Below are 18,902 nucleotides of genomic sequence, written 5' to 3'. Positions count from 1 at the left end.
CAGGACACATCTAGGGGATTGCTCCTTGGAAGGCCAACCAAAAGAAATGGGGCTTCAAAAGAGCACTAGAAAGAGTGTCAGACAAAACAAGACCATTGCAAACACGAAAAACCGTCTGACTGACAGGGCAGAGACTTCATTTGGCCATGACAAGTAAAGGGCTGAAGCAGAGCTACACATGCAAGGAGCAATGTAGGGATGAACAGCAGCAAACTCAACTGGGCTGGGGAAGTACTGAGCTTTAATGGAGCATGTGTTACAGAGACTTGCCGCAATGACATCTGTCATCAAGGGCTGCACATATCAGCTACAGCTAAAGCACATATAAAGAACAAAAAAGGCAGTGAGAAAGACTTGAACCTAATGAAGACATAGAATAGGAGGGGACAGAAAAAGGACAGAGTATGAGAGGAAGTGTATTCCTAATTTAAACAGACATAGGATCAAAAGAGCTCGTTCACAAATCTTTCTTATAGAGTAAATTCAAGCAGGTTTTATAAACCTTCTCCCTCTTTTATTCTCACTAAACAAGGGAATCTTACAGGAGTTCCAGCTTTGTTTCATGTGGTTTGTGTGACTTTGTGACCAAAATCCACCTCAGTCAAGTACTTTATCCTACTTTCACTGTGAGTCACGTACATGCCAACATAAAGAGAACCCTCTCCACATTCACCAACATCTCCCTACAATCATCAAAATGTTCAGAAGTGCCAGAAAAGCACTAAAACAACTACTGTCATGTGGCCAAGTCCAGCTGAAGCTACAATGGGCACAGGAACAGTCAATCAAGTACAGTGTAAGTATTTGTTCAGGAAGGGCAAGAGTTGACAACAAACGCTACCAACAATGATATGCCCCACAAGCTGGAATCCAACTTGGATTGGATTTTAGAAATACACAAATACCTCCCAAAGCCACTCCTCAGGTCTGAACCGTTCAGGATGAGTTCACAAGTAAGGAAAGTGTCCTGTTTCTCAAATTCATTCACCAGTATCTTTGCTATCTTTCCTTGATCTTTACCCTGCTACTTTTAGCAAGGTAACATCCAAAGGCTCCCTGTCTCTCAAGATGAGCATTCTACTGCACTAGCCAATGTACGAGCACACCTGAACCAAAACCAAAATGTAATTGCTGAATACAAAAACAATAGAAGGGAAAGATTACATCAACAGCAAGTAAGAACATAAGGCTACAAAGGCTGACATGAAGAACAGCTTGATGGTTCTGAATCACAGGGAAATATTTAAAAATATGTAGTGAGTTATCATCAACTCCCCTCCACTAAGCCAGAGCCAACCCACTTCTGAATGCATCATACCAGAAATGACACAAAAGGAAGAATTAGAAGGGATGAGATACCACCGGTTTCACTGGATGAATGCATGACTAAAAAAGGCAACGTGGAGGGAGTAGAGAGACAAGAGTGAGAAAACTAGAGCTCAGGGTTGTTCCCAATAGTGGAAAAGAGAACGTGCAAAGGCAGGCACAAAACTATGCAAGGTTTTCAAGGAAAAGGATGAGATGCTGGAACTTGAGACAAGAGAGAAACTGCTTTAAGAGTATGACAAGGTGAGACCGAGGAGGAAGAGCACCAGTCTCGAGAGCTATGTTCTACAGGGACAAAAGAGTAGAATTATACCAACAGTTGGGGAAGAGAGCAATGAAAGGCAAGGATAGTTTGGACAAAAATCTTTGCTCCATTCAGAAGGACCAATTACACCTTAGCTGTGCTGAGTAAGAAACATCATCAGACAAAGCCCACAAAAAGCAGTGAGCAAGGAGTCAGAGGTAGTCAAGTCCCAAACAACTGCCCTGAGCCACAGGGAGAAAGAATGCTGAATGGAGAAGCAAAGCAGACAACATGATGCCGGAGAAAGCGTTGAAGCAAAACAAAGGAGCAGCAGCGTATCCATACTATTGGTTTTAGGTCAAGTTAACTAATTATTAGGAAACAGGTTTGTACATACCAAGTACAGACATGCCTCCCCTTCTTCTAGAAAGATTTATGCTGGAGCTAAAACCTCAAAAGGTTGTGTCCTGTAAAATACTTCTGAGGAGCATCCAGATGACCTTTGGAGATTTTAGTTCAAAAAATTGCCATGTCCACAGTGGCAGACAGTTGCCTGATGATCAGGAGGAGCTTAAGGTGACACCTAAGGGTGACATTAGACATCTACAGAGAAGACTGGATGGAATATCAGATCTGGGAGTCAGCAGTTCACAGAAGTCAGTTAAAGTACCATGATCTGGTGGAGCTGGTCCAGGACAGGACATGAAGTGAAGGTCATTATAGCAGAGATAATGTACTCTTTGGGGATTCTGGCTATATTCTAACAAAAATATTCAGAAACACCACAAGAAACTGGATGTACTGATGTCTTGAAAGTATCCCTCTGACAAATACAAATTGTGAAGTCTTCAAAATAGAAAAAAACTTTTCACTGAAGGGAAATGCATAATTAGAAACAACACAATGGATGATGAGCAGATGCTAAACATACTAAAGAATCATTCCCCTACAAAATAACAGTACCTCTGTATTCAGGTAATAGTAACTGTGCCTCATTGTTATTAGATGCCCAGCTCTACCAGCCAGGGTTTTGCCATCTCAGCTTTCATCACAGCAGTCAACGTTTGCTCCAATCTCAAAAAAAATTAAACTTTTTACTTGGACATTTAAGTTTAAAACTATCTTATTTTGAAGTACAGGAAGAAAAAGAAGAAAATGGATGTTTCAGTATTCCACTGGTGTGTTATTCCATCCACTACAATACATTCAATTTAGATGCGTATGAAAAGCAGGTGAGAAAAAAGAGGTGACACACTTCAGAAGTTATCTAACAAGACATTCTGCCTTTCCTTCATCTCTCCATATGACCAAACTACCTGACTGTATTTAAAAGCCACACACCAGATAAAAGTTTCAGACTGCTCTTTCTACTTCTCTGAAGTTTACTCCCTGTGAAGGTCAAACAAAACGATGACCTGACGAGCAAGGATTTCCACAAGGTTGAAGCCTGAATGAAGGTTTTGCCTCTGCAGGGTCTCAAACCAGCAGCGTTCCACACAAGTCCAACAACAGCTGCACTATGCTTGGCCCACAAGAAGCCTAACTTTGACAAAATCTAATACAGGCTGTTTCCCCTTTTCTTCAGTATTTGAGAAGCACCTCACAGAAAGTCTGCAGGCAAGAGTCTCTCCCCTCACTACTGAAATGGGGCATGTCCAGCCACTTCTGGTCAAGGAAGTGGATCTTCTCCGTCAAGCACACTCAGCTCTCCCTAAGATAAGCAAAGAGCTACCATTTCCATTGCAGTTGACATTTTTCCCCTTTTGCAAAAGCTGAAGTCCTACAGCACTATCCACCTAAGCAGGCTGTGTTCTAGCCAACTTACTTGTGCAAAGAGAACTACAAGGGCAGCATTGTCAGGGTACTCCAAGTGCTTTGAGTAAAAGCGATGAAGAGCAGCAATGTCGTTCTGAATCAGCTCTCTCTTTTCATTGTCTAGTTTGTCAAGGTCTGTGGACAAAGAATACATTCCATTTCAGTAACAGGAACACTCCCCCATGAACTGCAGCTAGACTTAGGTTAGAACAGGTCCAGACTTAAACAGAAACCCCTCAAGGAAAAGCTACTTGGAAGTACTGCAAGAAGCGTCTGTTCTTGCATAAACGTAATGCTGCTTCTGCCTAAGCCACACGTACACTACAAGAACATGCAGTATTAAAAAGCATTTTCTAACACCTTTACATTAGCAGGTAATTGGACATAAATTTCCCTTTCTTGGGAGAAGGGTTACGGTGTTTAAAATGCATCCGTTAACCCTAGCAAACAGACCAGCCCTGGCCCTCTAGAACCCTATCAACTATGGGTAGCTATCCTCAGCTGCCTTACATGACCTTATGAGCCACCTGAGAATGCCCATGTCTCCAAAGGCTGGAGGGTGACCATCAACAGCAGTGCATTTATCCTGCAGATATCTGAGGGTAATAGGAGACAGCAGGAACATCAGTGGAAATGTCCTGACACACCTGCCAAGTGTATTCCCTTATGAGTTTGTTCAGAGATTTACCCCTCAGGCCCACAACAGGTTCTAGCCAAAGCTGTGGCCACTGAACCTTTTTCTGCCTGGTCCATGCAGAGCAAGCTAGGTGATCGACCATATACTCTCCTGGCCCCTTCTCTCTCCTCAAGAGCAGAGCGCTGGAAAGTTTTTTTCCTAATCCTCTCTCTCACAGTGGCAGTGTCACTAGCTCACTCCTGTTCTAAGAGAGCCAGCAAGTCATCAGTTTCCCCTCTTCAACTCAAAATAATAGTGGAGAGAAAAACATGCAGGAAGAAAAAAGGCTGCAAAACAGTGGCAGAAGGGGGATATGATTTGTAAAAGAAGATGTGAATGACAGGAGAGTCACAAAAAATACTGAGGAAAATGAAATGGGACAATTTGATGAGAATTAGGACAAATCAGAAATAAGAAATGTTGAGCTTACAACTGACAGCCAGGTGCCTTTTCCTCTCCTGTGCAGGGTGTTGCAAAGAGTAAGGCAATTGCTGAACACGGCAGAAGTGTGCTAAGAGATGAGGAGAGTCAACAAGGCAGAAGGAACAAGGGGTTCTTACTAACAAAACCAGAAATGAAACAAGGGCTCCTAGAGGACAAGGGGGACATTGCAACAGAAAATCATTTCAGCCTTTTAGTTCCCAAATTAATAAATTATTGAAGACAAGCTGCAATGCAGAAGAATATACAGAAATTACTTCAGCACTTACCCATCCTCCTCAACCTCAGTCCTACTAACCTACCTGTAAAAATTATCCTTGCCTTAGGCAAAGTCAAAAGTTGGCATTTTTCCCCCTTATTTCCCCAGTTGTCCCAACAGCTGTGACAGGAGCTTTTGTCCAGGAAGCAAATAAGACTGTAATCTTGCTATGCTTGGTTACTCTGCTACCTCAAGTCCTAGCAATGACTGCACTTATTCAGCATTTTATAAAGGGGTTTGGAAACCATCAGCATGAGAAATTTGAATATACAAACCTATTGTCTCCTTGTACATTACCCGCAGCACCAAGAAAGAGGAACGACAGACCAGTGAAAACTATGCCAGGATGGTTACTAGTCCCCTAGTTGCTCAAATTCTAACTCTGCCTCACTGGATGTAAAGAGTAACCTTCCAGTTAAAAGCAAGCCATTGCCTCATCTCCTTCCTTGGATTATTTTGGAGTATTTAGGACACGGAATTTCAACACAATCATATATAACATGTCAGATTTGACTGGCAGTGACAGATACTGAAGCACAGTCCAGAGGGTTCTGCAATTAGCCCCTTAGTCACTGTCACCATCAAGCAACTGTGCTGTCTCTGATTTTATGCCTCCTGGTAACAAATACCAGCTATTTTAATTTTACAACATTACAATTCTCAACAGACACTAGAGTACCAGAAAAGCCATGAGATGGATGTATGCTACATAATTAATTCTGCCTAGGTTTCCACCCTTGTTTCACAGCCCCCACAAGTGACCAAGGGGGGAAAAAAAAAAAAAAAAAAAAGACTGAAATAAGAGCACTGCACTTTCAAAAAACGAGGAAACACAATTCTCTTTGTTTACTCCCTTCCTCCAACAGGAGTAGGATGCTCTGAAAGGTTCTGATGGAGGGGGGGCAGGGGGTAAAGCAAATCATGAATATAGATAACTGTCTCTGTTTACCTGCAAGCCTTTTTTACTTACGTGATTCAAACTCTTTTACAGCAAGCAGCTTCTCCGACTGTGTTCTTTCAGGGTGAATTTTCTAGCAATACAGGGGAAAAAAACAACAAGAAAATATTTTAATGTTTTAAGTGGGCAGTTTTGTCTACTCATTTGTAAGCTGGGAACTCCCACCTGTAAAACAAACCCAAATCCACACTGCATGGAATTTATAGAAGTTGATGAACAGCAATGAATTAAATTTACTACCCTTAGTAAATCCATAGAAATACTCTCTCTGCACCAAATTAGGCAGCCAAAGATTAACTCCTATCAAATTTATATACATAAACTGAACAGTATTTAAAATATGTCATTTGCTTTGTTCTAGACACCCAGAAAGCTGCTAACAATAGCAAGCAGGCAGGAGACAGGCTTCGCTTTGAGGAAAGTGAATAAACTGACTGTTGACAGAGTTCAAAAGCAATGCTCCATTGTTGGCCTAAGGCCACTTCTTTGTAATCTTGGCCATTAAATATGGCTTTGCAGGTGGCCCAGCAGCTGAGGTTCAGGGACTATGGTTTGCATATTTAGCTTTTATATGACATGTAGGGTTCTCCCCCCTCCCTGTAAGCGATAAAAGCACAAATTTATTCCAATGACTTTTTGTCATTAAACATTCGATTTTGTTTGTGGATCACCACTAAACCACACTTTAATTAAGTCACACAAGCGTACATTCACACACACACATCTACACACACAGCAAGTATGCAGCTACCTTCCCAGCAGGCCACCAAAATCCTCACTACATACAGTATCCAGGTTGCCCTTGTCACATAAGCAGACCTCAATCACACAAATATGCTTCAAAGAGGATTTGTTTTTGCAGAGAGAGTTTAGAGCTCTACAAAGAGACACAGCATAATAACCTTGAAACTCATGAATCCCATCCCCTCCCTGCAAGCACTTGTGTTATCCTCAGTATCCATATAGTTAGGGAACACTGCATTGGAGGTTGACACTGCAATCTTATTTCCTTACTAATAATATTCTTTTTCTCCAAAGTCCAAGGGCCTGAGATTTCTCTCTCAATCTCTGTTTTTCACCAGTTAACTCCAGTAATCGTAAACATTTAAACCTGAATACCTCAGAGGTGTTCTTGACTCACAAACATACTGGGAGTTATATACTACACGATGCTACGCAGTTATAGCTGAAAAATAGTACAACAGGCAACTGCTTCATAAAGATGTCAATGTCTGCAGGCATGTAACACTAGGAGCATTCCTCAGAATTCAACCACTTATACCAAGTCTCATCATCTTTCTCTTCTCCAACGTGGCCTTAGTGCTAGCCCACACCTGTAACCAAGAGCTCCAATCTACCAGAACAGAGGCTGAAACACCATGCGCGTTGTGAAACTATCAGTAAACTCTTTCAGACTCTGTTGAACAGTACCTTGACCGTAAGTTACAGCTACACAGCTTAAAGCCTCACTAGCCTTTTGCCACCTTCCCACAAAAGTCTCCAGCTGGTCTATGGTGGCCCTGACACTACTGCAGTGGTCTGACGGTCAGTTTTGTTCAGTTGCTCATGCTCTGTATTACACCCGTCTGTACACAGGAAGCTAGTATGTATGTGCTTTGCAGGGACAGTTACTGTTGGTCAATTTTCATTTTCCTGCCTTCCCTGGCACCCAGAGCAGGAATGTACCTCCCAAGTCTAGCCTCCTGCTCACCTGTTTGGCAAGGATCCTCGCTGTTAGCCTCACTGTCTCTGAGGGATTCCAGTTCTGCCCAAAAGCGCACATGGCGGAACACTCTAGCTTGTGCATTGGCCAGTCTGCCTTCTGAAAATGTAGAAAAATATTAAAAAAAATAAGCCATGAAGATAAAGTGATGAAAAAGAGGATGCAGCAAGTCCTGCAGATCCTAGAGGTCAAGTGAAATGTGTTTCCTTTAAAAAAATAAGATGACGCTCACTAAATCTGAACAAAAGCTTGAGTCACATTTAAGGGGTACAGCTATCCTGCTTTTTTCAAACAAATTCACAAGGGATGAGTTAAGGTCAGAACATCTTCATTTATTCAACGGAAAAAAAGAATTAAATGACAAAGAAGCAAACAGACAACATGATTTATAAATCACCAGTTCTTATTGTTCAGATCAAGCACGTGAGGACAAAGTAGGTCTGAGCTTGATGGCTTTATTGGGTTCATTTCCATTTAATACCTTGGCCCCTCATTATGAGATGACCCTGGTGTAATCAGGAGTAATGTGTCTGAAGTCAATGGATTCACAATCACTGTAAGAATCAGTATATGTAAGGTCAAAACCAGACCTACTGAATAGAATTATCAGATTTTTTCCTTAAATGTTGTAGAATAAGCGTACAGCTAGGCAATGAAAACACACTAATAAAGACAAACACCTTTTAGTTAAGAATGTATAACATAATCCTAGCTCAACATACAATAACACTTGGAGTGATGGCACAAGCCACTGGCTTTTGGCACTCTACAGATTCCCTCCAAAGCAACAGAAACTTTCAAAGATGAGCACAGAATCCCAGATTAACACTCTGCACTGGCACACAGTGCCTGGCATGGGCTGTCCCCAGACTGCATCAAATTTCATTTTATTTATTTATTCAAACATGGAAATATTCTTATTTCTATATTCAAGTAACGCAGTTATTTATTTCTGTGTCTCATCCCAGACAGACACTTACAGCAGTGTGTTAGAACAGACCTATAGTGTTCTGCCTGTATAGGGACCATCAAGTTTTGTTTTCAGACCAGATTTAAACTGGTGGAAAGCAGCAGCAGAGGAAAGAAATCACAACAAATCCCACAAACTTATAATTGATTGAAAGTGAAACCTTGAAAAACTTTTTGCAGCCTCCAAAAAGTTCTTAATTCCCCTTACTGTGATTCACCCAGTATCACAGACCCAGTGTTACCCCACTCAAAAAAAAAATGTTAAAAGAATTTAAAAAAAATATTCAATCAGAGTGACTGAGTGGCAGGAACAGAAGAAACAGTTTCCCTCAGCTGCCTAACCACTGATGGCAAGAGCCATTTGAGACACCCTAGGCTAAAACATCTACGTAGGACCAGTAGACATGATACAGGTCTACTGGGAGATGCAGGCCTTGTGGGAGCTGTGGCTGGAGACCACATAGAACAACCCAAGGCACCTCAAATACTCAGCTGAATCAGGACCCCCAGTGTCTCCTGCCTTCGCTGGTCCACTTATTTACAGGTTTTGCAGATCAAAACAAAAGCTGAGATCACTAATTTCAGAGTCAGTACACCAAAAAAATTCTTCCATTGAAAATGGCCATTTTAATTGCCTTGGGCATGGGCAGCTTTAGGAGTTTAACTTATTAGGAAAAGAAAGGTGAACACCTGCCCAGTCTCATGTAGGATTTGAAGCAATGAAACACTGCAAGGGTATTCAACCCCTCACAATGTCAGCTTCTTTGTCCTTGATATCTCAGTATGGTACCTCCAAAAAGCCTACATACAGGCTGCTTGAAATAAGCTCCAGTGTAAACGTTCTAAGAGGACATGGCAATACAGACCAGGAGAACCAAAATAGTATATTACATTGCAATCATGTCATGTGAAATTACACTCTCAGCTCTCCTACAGCTGTCACACTACAAAACGCATCCCCCGAGAGGCCTGTTTCCTATGTATGCCCCAAGACCTCTTTCTGGAAAATTCCCGATAGCTTTTGCTTAGGAATCCACAGGCTAAGGCTAAGAAGAGACAGAGAGGGAGACCTCATCTCTCACCCTTTCTTGCACACCAGCCTCAGTGTGGTTGCTGGGTGTGCAAGAAGCGAAGGCACAGAACCTGAAGTTTTGTAGGTCCCACATCCATACACACTGGTTAAATAAACAGGAGAGATTACCTGATAAAACAAAAAATCAAAATGCAAAATCACGTGCCTGTCTCAAAGCAGTGTTTTTAAAAATTCGTTTGTTCCCTTTATTCTTTACCCATTGTTAATTAAAATCTTTCCCCAGGCAGAATCATACTGAGTTATATGAACTAGTAGGGAGGTTAAAGGGACAAGATATGGCTGAATTGTGCGAAATGAGATAAAAGCCTGAAACACCACAAGAGAGAGTTCTGATGACTGAGTAATACCTGGGATGGAAACACTGTGACAGCAGCTTTCTCTGCGATCACAGCAGGACTGTATTTTGCATTCTTTTCCACATTTTTCTCTAAGTAGTTTGAATTATAACAGGTAGCATTGTTCTAGTTGAATCCCTAATGCTACATTAATGACATTTTCTTCCTATTTTCATTACATCTGCGGTATTTTTCCCTTCATTTAGGAGTGAGTGACAACATTTTTGGAAGGGAAGTTCTTTAAAGCTTATGCTTTTCACATCAAAGCACGGAAACAATCTTCTCCACCAAGTTCTTCAAAACGATTCCACCATCCAGGACTACTGGATAAATTCCCAGAACACTGACATATAGCTCAGAATAAAAAAAATCCCAAACAACAAAGCATAATACTCAAAAAAAAAAAGACTCAAGTCCAAACAAATGTCCTCGCACCTCCTTCCTCACATGGACTTTTTCAATAGGATGTAAAATTCCTGTTGTATTTCACTTGATCAAAAAGAAACGCACACAAATACCAGACAGAAATGCTGGGCAAGCCAGTGTAGGGGTTAAGCCCACTTCTTCAAAACCTTAAGGCCCAAATATGATCAAATGACATCCAACTCTTGAACCACATTTCAGTGAGGCAACTTCTGATGTCTGATATTATCTGGTCGAGTTCTCTGATACAGTCCTTCACCAAGCAGTGAAGGTAAGAGTTTCACACGTCTTCACAGCCATCCTTCCCTACCATCATTTGCCGAATTCTGGGCCATAGAGGGTATCTGACTTCCACGGGTTAATGTTCAAAAGGTTCAGAGGAGACATTTACCAAAGAAAATTACATGGAGAAAGTTTTTGGATAGAGGGACAGACACTTCCCCAAGGCAATCTTAAGCAGGGTCTTGCAGTGTCAGAACCCTCTTGTGCAGAATCATTACAGCAAGAATTTAATATTTTTTCTACAGCTTACCAAAGAGGAGTGGGCAACTTCTACAAGGTCCGATTTAAAACACATCTGCATGATGCTAATTCCAGGTCTACAACTACATTTTGAGTCTTACTAGCTGGTTAAAAATACATGTTTCCCTTACTCCAGTAATATCAACTACAGCACTCTTTTAACATGACACATTAAGAAAAAAACGTAAATATTTTGTTCGAAATATATTTCAAATATGGAAAGTCGTGACAAAAACATCTCTTTCTGCACTTTGGCTAGCTGATCTCCACTCTGTCTGGGATAAATAATGGCTATGTGTAATAACAGAAAGAGGAGCTCCAGTAGCTGGTTCAAGTTCACCAGTTCCACAATTGCAACCACGTAACCCTCTTAAAACATTTCTCTTCAGAGTGTTTCAGCAGCTAATTTCTGAGGAGAAAAAATGAGCACAGGTCTCCTGCTGTTTGACTAAAATTATTATAATTTAAGAAGTCAAGACCCGAACAGCTGCAGATGGGGTCTGAAAGCCACTACTATAATAACAGGCCTGTGCTTCGAGGAGGCAATAGTGGAGAGCAGAACGGTATGAGTCAGCTGGAAATCACAAACCCTTTTAAAAGGAGAACTGGATTAGGGGCTGGGAAAAGAAAGACGCGGCAAACCCAAGCTAGATCCTACCAACCCACAAAACATTCAAGGCAGCAAGGACAGGCAGTGAAGATAACTTCCACTCTCATGTGCTCCGCATCCGAGACTGAATCTACACCTATGCAAAGATCCAGCTTAATACAGGTCAAACTTAAGGTCCTCTATCTTAAAAGCAAAATAATACACCAAAACAGGAAAAAGACACATGTTAGCACCAAGGGAACTGTGCCAGGGCCAGTGTGCATGCATATGTCTGTGTATAGAGAGAGCCCTAAACAAATCAGCCACTGTATCACTGCAAGACTTTGTCTTCCCCTGGGTTCAGTCCCCCACATTAGTGTGACACCACCTTTCCCAGCGACCAGGACAAAAGAAGTATACTGCAAAGCAGGACTTGGTCAATGCATCAAACACCTGGCCATATGGCAGAAGATGCGCTCATTTACCACTTGGGGGACCTTCTGCAAGTCAATGTATCTTTGTGTACCTACACCCCATTTGCAAAAACAGAAATGCCACAAAGCCTGCTGTGAGACTTCATTCTTTAAATGCTTAGAATGTATTTTAAGAACCTCAAAACGAGGATACTATATGGCTCAACAGAGTGGGAAACACATGCAGTGTCACTAACTTTACTTTCAATAACCACATTATTCTGAAAGAGAAAAAAAAAAATCTCATTCAACAGAAAAACACCAGAGAGAGGAAGATGTCTGCAGTTATAAAACCCGTAATTCTGAAAAAGACATCCAAAAAATGTTTCCTGCTGCACACTTTGGCACCTTTCTCATGTCTCCTTCCAATCCATCTCTCCCCACCACTAGAAAGAATTCCTACGAGTTGTGGTATACCAGGTCTTTAAGTAAGAAAAGAGTAAGCTCAAAAAATTTGGGTTTCTATCCCATACAGTATACTTCACGTGATAAACAGCTGTCAAACTGATTTATATTGAGTAACAAGGTACTAGCCAACATATGAAATCATACCATGTCCTTGTTGGGTACATATAATTTTTAGCTGAACTGAGCAAAGAAAACATGGATTTACAGAGAAAATTAATTTAAAAAAATAAAAATCAAATGAACAATGCCATCACAATTGTCAAGTACAGCCCTGCCATTTTATCAGTGTTGCATGAAGAAGTCTCACATCCATAGAGGCAAAAGGGACACCTTTACTGTACATCCCAGTGTTACAAGTTCAGTATCAAGGCACAGATGTCCTTTTCGGCTTTGACAAATAAATGCTGAACTGCTGAAAAGTGCCTTTGAACAAGACAGGGATGAAGATGCAGTGCAGATTGTCTGTGCAGCACGTACAGTCAGTGGAGACCGGTTTCTAGAGAATATTATGCTTGAAGGTAACTTTGAAAGAATGTCAAAGAATTCAATCTCAGCAACATTCATAAATTTCATCAGACTGACTCAGAAGGGCCCAAAACATGGAAGATAATGTTATATCAACTAGGGAGTCAAAAGCCATATGCGTATCACCAGTAAGAGTGAAGTGCTAGTACCTGTGCTTTGTCATACTATTGTCTAGACATCACGACATCTAAAAAATGCCCTTATATCTAAAGCATCATACTACACACAAGATTTTAATTCATTAACTTATCAGACAGACAGGCTCATCTCCTGCATTCTTAAGGACACTCAGATCGAGCAGTTCTTTATTCAGTTCTTTATTCTTGGAATATGCCCCACTAGAGAAAGAGTATTCTGACCACCACCAACAACAAAAAAATTACTTAAAAAAAAAATCAAATTAAGAAAGCAATACATGTACAAGACTTTACCCAGGGGAAAGAGAGAAAAAATCCTCCTTGTTCTTAAATATAAAAGTATAAACTTTGTCAAGGCTATAAGTCAGGACATGGAGGGAGGGACTGAAGAAGGGACTCTGAGGTAAAAGCAAAGGACCGTGGATGAGCAGAAACAAGTCCTACTATTTCCACTATGATATCTACTTGCTATTTTTCCTGGCACAAATCACTGGGCTTTCCTACTTCAGTAACTCTTGCTTACCTGCTTCATGAACCATTGTGAATTTTGTGAGTTTCTTCTCTTACCATACAATCTCAGACAAAAAGCACTAAACAGCCAATAAATTGCTTTGTTCAAGTATTTCCTTCCCTCATCTAGTTAAAAGCTTCCTAAGAAATAATGTCATATGGAAACATTTCTTACAAATAAGCATTTCTCATGAATGAATCGTGGGTTTTTTCTACACTGTCTTTAAAACTCATCCAGATTTCTCTCAAGAGCCTTAAGGATGCTCATACAGTAGGTATTCTCTTTCTTCCCAGCAACTGCCGGCTGTCAGTCTTGCAATATTCTGTGAACTATTGCAAATTTTGTAAAAAATTTATTTCTTTTAAGCATTTTGAGCCCTCCTGGTGCTTCGAAACCAAAAGGCCATTTGATTCACCCACAATTCACTAAGACACTGTGGGAAAGCAGGAACCTGGGGAGGCAATAGAAGGAAGGGCAGGCCAGGCTTGCTTGCAACTTGCTCAATGGGAGAATAAGATACATCCTTGAAATATAAGCAGTAGCCATCTCCAAAGTGCTTGAGAACTGAACAGCACAAACCGCAACACCTCCATCCAGATAATGACAATGAAGAATACTTTGCATGCAACCCACGCACTCAACGGCACGCTACCCTGTAGGAGAGGTTTGGATTATTTATAGCTAATACATAGTTGCATGCCAGACCTTTGGTGACTCAAATCCTTCACGAGCACTGTTCCATACTCTGTGCCCAGCACCACAGATCTTACATAGCTTACATTATTTAACTAGCAATCCAGTTGAGTTTTTCACACATAAACTGGATAATTCTTCATATCAGATTGACAGCCCACAAAGGCTAGATACTAGTTCTGGCAAAAATTCTTTTTTTTTTTGAAAGGTGCTTATTCTATTTTGAAGGAAAAATGGAATTAAACCTGCATACAAATGTTTTAGATGTCTTCATATACCTCTACTTTAGCATATTCTTATATTCTATTTTCAGGGACTTTTAAAAAACAAAGTATACAAAAAGAATAAAAGTTGCCAGAATGAGTGAGTTAGGGAGAAAGCATGCTAGGTTTCAAATGGTTATGACTACTGTCAGCTGTGGCCACCCAAAATATTTGCAAAGATTCTAAAAAAGCCCAACAAAACCCCCTTAAGATAGCTATTAAGTGATTTGATTTTTCCATTAGACACAGACTCTCCTACCAGTTTAGCGAGCTAATGTTAAATTATCTGGTTTGCGCTTAAAGAAAGAAGTAATACAGACATAATTAGTAGGCTGACAGGCAGCTCTAATCAAAGTCTCAGTGGTACCAAGCCCTGGAGCTACTGATCTTGAAAGACTCATGCAGACCATGTCCAAATCCTGTAATTGTCCAATGCACAACTCCATGGTCAGCATCTGTGGGATGCTGAAACTGACTGGACTACTATTAACCTTAGCTACAATTAGAGACTATCAATGCCACACAAACAAAAAATGGAGTTCAGCAACCCCCGCCCTCCTTCCCCCCGCATCCTCACAAAATTGCATTACCATACCTGACATTCCACATTGCAATAAAAGGCCTGTTTACATCTTCCACACTTGGACAATCCTTCTTTCCTTAAAAAGAAAACAGAAGTTATTCTATTCTATAAATCTGAATGAAATACAAATGTATCCTGTATTACTTCTTGCACAATATTTTGCATTTCACAATGAAAATTGTATTTTCTTCAGAACACTACAACTACAGCTTGAACACCATGTTCCGGTAGCAGACACTATTTTTATTTGTTTAGGAAAAACTTGCTTTTGAAACTCTAACAACTGTTATTATGCAAAAGCACTCTGCTGTCCTGATAAATTGCTGGGTTTGGAAACATGTTATTCTATGCTGTTTGACAGATAGTGTCATTTTTTGCCACTATATGATGCATACTGATAGCTAACTTTCCCTTGTTTTCCAAACTTCCCCACTGCTCTGTATACTTGCGCACCAATATTAACCCTTTGCTTCTGCTCTGCCAGTTCCATTGCTTCTCTATCTGGTTCCAGAAAGCATGACCACTGTTTCGTGAGTAACCGTCTCCCAACACCAAGAAAACATGCCGCATTATTAGGTACGCTGTTTGATCTCTTGTCACCACATAGCCTCTTATCGTCCCACTAACATCTGCTCCGATATCTGTGTATTCTAAGGTGACCTAAGGCTTGTGCTCTCCATTCTTTTATGTTTGTATATATCCCAACGCAGGAAACTGCCAAAAGGAAGGTCCTTTTCTGCTTCAAGGTGCATGTCTTGTAGCAGATCCCATCAAAAATAGAGCACGTGTTACCCAACACATGACATTTTGGTGTGACAGCAATAGGGATCTCTCAGCAGTATCAAATACTTAAAACGTCTACACACCCTCCCCAGTATAAGCAGCAAAAAAATTGTCTTAAATTGAGATAAGTTCATTGGAGTAAAACAAGGGTGAGTGTCCTCGTACAATATGATACTGTACAACACTTCAGAGGTCACTGGCATTCAGAGTCCATAAAGCATAGCAAGTCTTGACATCCTCTGATTGTTCTTGCAAAGTAGAAGGTGCAACGTGAGTGGGTCAGGCTAACATCATGACCCTGCTTGCTGACAGTATGTACCTCAGGCACAGCTGCGTAAAGTAACAAACACTATCAGATGCAAATACAACGTTCTAGTCTCATTCTGCCCATTTAACTACAACCGTTTTATGACCACTTAGCAAAGTTTCTCTTCCCAAGAACAGTACTGAGCCCACAAGCCTCCTCCTAACACTCTCTGCGAGTTCAACAAGCACAGTTCAGAATCTAGTGTGTGCTAGTTCAGTGCTAATGCAACGGGGCACAGACACAAAACACATTTCTGAGCACTGGCAGATCAAGTTACATCACTGAGATATCTTTCCTCTTAGTGGAACCTCATCATCCTGGTGTGAAATAGGTTTCAGACTACCCCACTGTAACTGCTATGGTACTGCATTCAGTATACTCCTCCTTGATCACTGTGCTCCTCCAGAGCTCCATGGGAGAAGCTTGCAGGGAGAACAAGCAGCAGTTAAATAGGCTGCTCCTGGAGATGATCTTGAAAAGCTATTCCATGAGGTAACTATTATCTCTACAATATTGCTTCATATCAATGGAGCATGGAAAGTATTCCTTGGTCCTGTTACACAGAGAAATCTTCTGGATGTGATAAACAAAACCAGACAGTTTCTTTGGCACAAGGGAATCTGTGGTTAGGCACAAGACAAAAAAAAACCAAAAAAACCAAACAAAAACAAAAAACCCCCACCAAACTCAGGGGCTAGGAAAAGCCACCGGGGTGAAGAAGGAGAGGAAAACTGCCTCAGTTCTACAGTTCTTCAAATTAATGGGACTCACTTCACTAGGAACTATATTAGGTGCTCATATGCAAAGAGAGGGGTGAATGATGTGAATAAGTCATATAAGTAGATAATGTAATGAGGGAAAAAAAGGACAAGGTCAAGAGAAAAGAGAAGAAAATGAAAAGCATAAGTGAGTTAAGATGACAGGACAAGAGATGAAAGGACCTACTAGACTGTAATAATTATATTCTTCAGTCTGCCTCTCAGTCTACATATGCAAGCAATACTTACATATTGATAAAAATAGCACAAGTACAACAGTTGCTTCCCTTTACTGAGGCAAACACTAACATTTGCTCTGAGTTATAACCAGGTAAGCACTGCGATTCTTTGATAAGCTGCCAGAAGTCAGGAAAGTCACCTTTTAAAAACGTGGCGTGGTGTGACATGCTACAGTGTCACGTCCATGCCTAATTTTCTAACGATAACCCTAAACTGTCTTTTTATTTTTTTCTTCTTTTTTTCCTGCTGCAGCAGCTGACATTGACAGGTTTACAGCAACCACTGAAACACCCGCAGCAGGTCAAACCGCCCCTCCACAGAGGCGAGGAGGGCAGCTGCTGAGCCCCCAGAAAACTCGAGCACCCCGCAGCCTGCCAGAGCTGGGAGCCACCGAACGGGCAGCAGCAGGCCCACCGTCAGCGCACGAAGCACTCGAGTTTAAATGCTCCCAGCCACACGGTAACAAACCTCTTGCGCTGCCTGTGCTTTGCCCTAGTAAAAGTAATTTGCCAGAAGACTAAGGTTTCGGACAGAGAAGCAGAAATATACAGGTATTTCTGTATATTTCATTACAGATACATATAAATTCCATCCGTATATATTCCATCTGCACCACGGAAGCGCAAAGCGTGAATTAGGCAATTGCAGACCCTTTCTCCCTCGTCAAAACTTCATTAAAATCAGTGAACATTACGCTACTACAAAACTAGACGGATCGATGGAACTTCCCGTGAGAGCAAGGTTACACACGTGTCTACGTAACTGCCAGAGCACATGACGAGCAAAACTGCCTCTTTTCTTCCTTTTCCCTGAACTGTTAAGCAAGGAAAACCAGTTGTGAGCTAAAAGTTTAGTCACGGCGCTGCCGCCAGAGAACCACGAGCCGAGGAGGAGGAAAGTTTTGCAAAGAAAGGCCTCCGGAGGCCCCCGGCAAACCCTCTGCTGCCACGATCAGCACTCGCGGGGCCGAGGAGAGGGCCCGCTCGCGGAGCAGCGGCCTGCACACCGCTGACTGACACGGCCACGGCCGGGGGACGCGGGTGGGCCGACCCGCCGCTGGCTCGGGGCGGGCCGCCGCCGGCCGAACGCGAGAAGCCGCCCCGGGGCCGGCCCCGCCGCCGCCCGCCGAGCCGCCGCCGCCGCCCCCCGGGCCCGCCCCAGGCCTCCCCCGGCCCTACCTGGCGAAGCAGCCGTCGCAGTGGGTGCCGCGCTCGCTGACGGTCAGCACGGCGGTGTAGGCCGGGCAGCTGAAGAGCAGCTCCCCCACGGCGTAGCGCCGCCGCGCCCGCAGCCCCCGGCCCTTGCCGGCGCTGACGAACCTCTCCAGGTCGCCGGGCTGCGGCGCCGCCTCTGAGCGCATCCCGCCGCGGGGAAGGGAAGGGAAGGGGCGCCGGCGCAGCCCTCCGCCGGGCTCCCCTCCCGGCCCGCGTACGCCGGCAGCGGGCGCCCGGGGAGGCCGCGGCCGGGACCCGCCGGGTCCTAGAGCGCTGCGGGGCGGCGGAGGGCCGCGGCCGCCTGCCCCTGCCCGCCGTGCGGCGCGGGGAGCGCCTCCTCCGGGCGGCGGGGGATTAGCCGGCCGTGACCGGGGAGGGCGGCCGGCGACTGCGCACCCGGGAAGTCGCCTTCCCGCTGAGGGCGCGGCCCCGCCGGGCCTGCCTGGGAGGAGCCGGGGCAGCTTCGGGCCCCTAGGCCCCAAAACCCTGCCCGGCAAGAGTGCTGGGAGAGCCGCCCGGCCCACGGCCCCCTCAGCTCAGCCGCCGGGGGCTGGCATCGGGGAGTGGGCTGTCCACGCATACCTCCACTCACAGACTTGGTGGAAGCCTCCCCGAGACCTGGCCTCGACCCAGA

The 18,902-nt window shown here is 43.1% G+C and overlaps 1 protein-coding gene across 5 annotated transcripts in view; it reads right to left on the bottom strand.

Annotated features, from left to right (window-relative positions):
- The window catches only part of SMYD2 (SET and MYND domain containing 2), a 30,228-nt gene extending 11,557 nt beyond the window's left edge, over positions 1-18,671 (bottom strand). Inside the window, exons 1-5 of one of the 5 annotated variants that reach the window (XM_075496419.1) lie at positions 18,233-18,671; positions 14,979-15,042; positions 7,431-7,541; positions 5,732-5,792; positions 3,396-3,520 (exon numbers count right to left, since the gene is read on the bottom strand). In XM_075496419.1, the coding sequence (XP_075352534.1) occupies positions 3,396-3,520; positions 5,732-5,792; positions 7,431-7,541; positions 14,979-15,042; positions 18,233-18,414 (543 nt within the window). In that variant the 5' untranslated portion in view covers positions 18,415-18,671. Of the gene's footprint in view, positions 1-3,395; positions 3,521-5,731; positions 5,793-7,430; positions 7,542-14,978; positions 15,043-16,738; positions 16,931-17,193; positions 17,213-17,804; positions 18,053-18,232 lie in introns of those variants that run through there. The other 4 variants (XM_075496420.1, XM_075496422.1, XM_075496421.1 and 1 more) reach the window with 4 other exon arrangements.
- Between the last annotated feature and the right edge of the window lie 231 nt (positions 18,672-18,902).

Source organism: Mycteria americana, chromosome 3 (genome assembly GCF_035582795.1).
Source record: "Mycteria americana isolate JAX WOST 10 ecotype Jacksonville Zoo and Gardens chromosome 3, USCA_MyAme_1.0, whole genome shotgun sequence".
Taxonomy (NCBI): domain Eukaryota; kingdom Metazoa; phylum Chordata; class Aves; order Ciconiiformes; family Ciconiidae; genus Mycteria; species Mycteria americana.
This window is presented reverse-complemented; position numbering and strand designations above follow the sequence as displayed.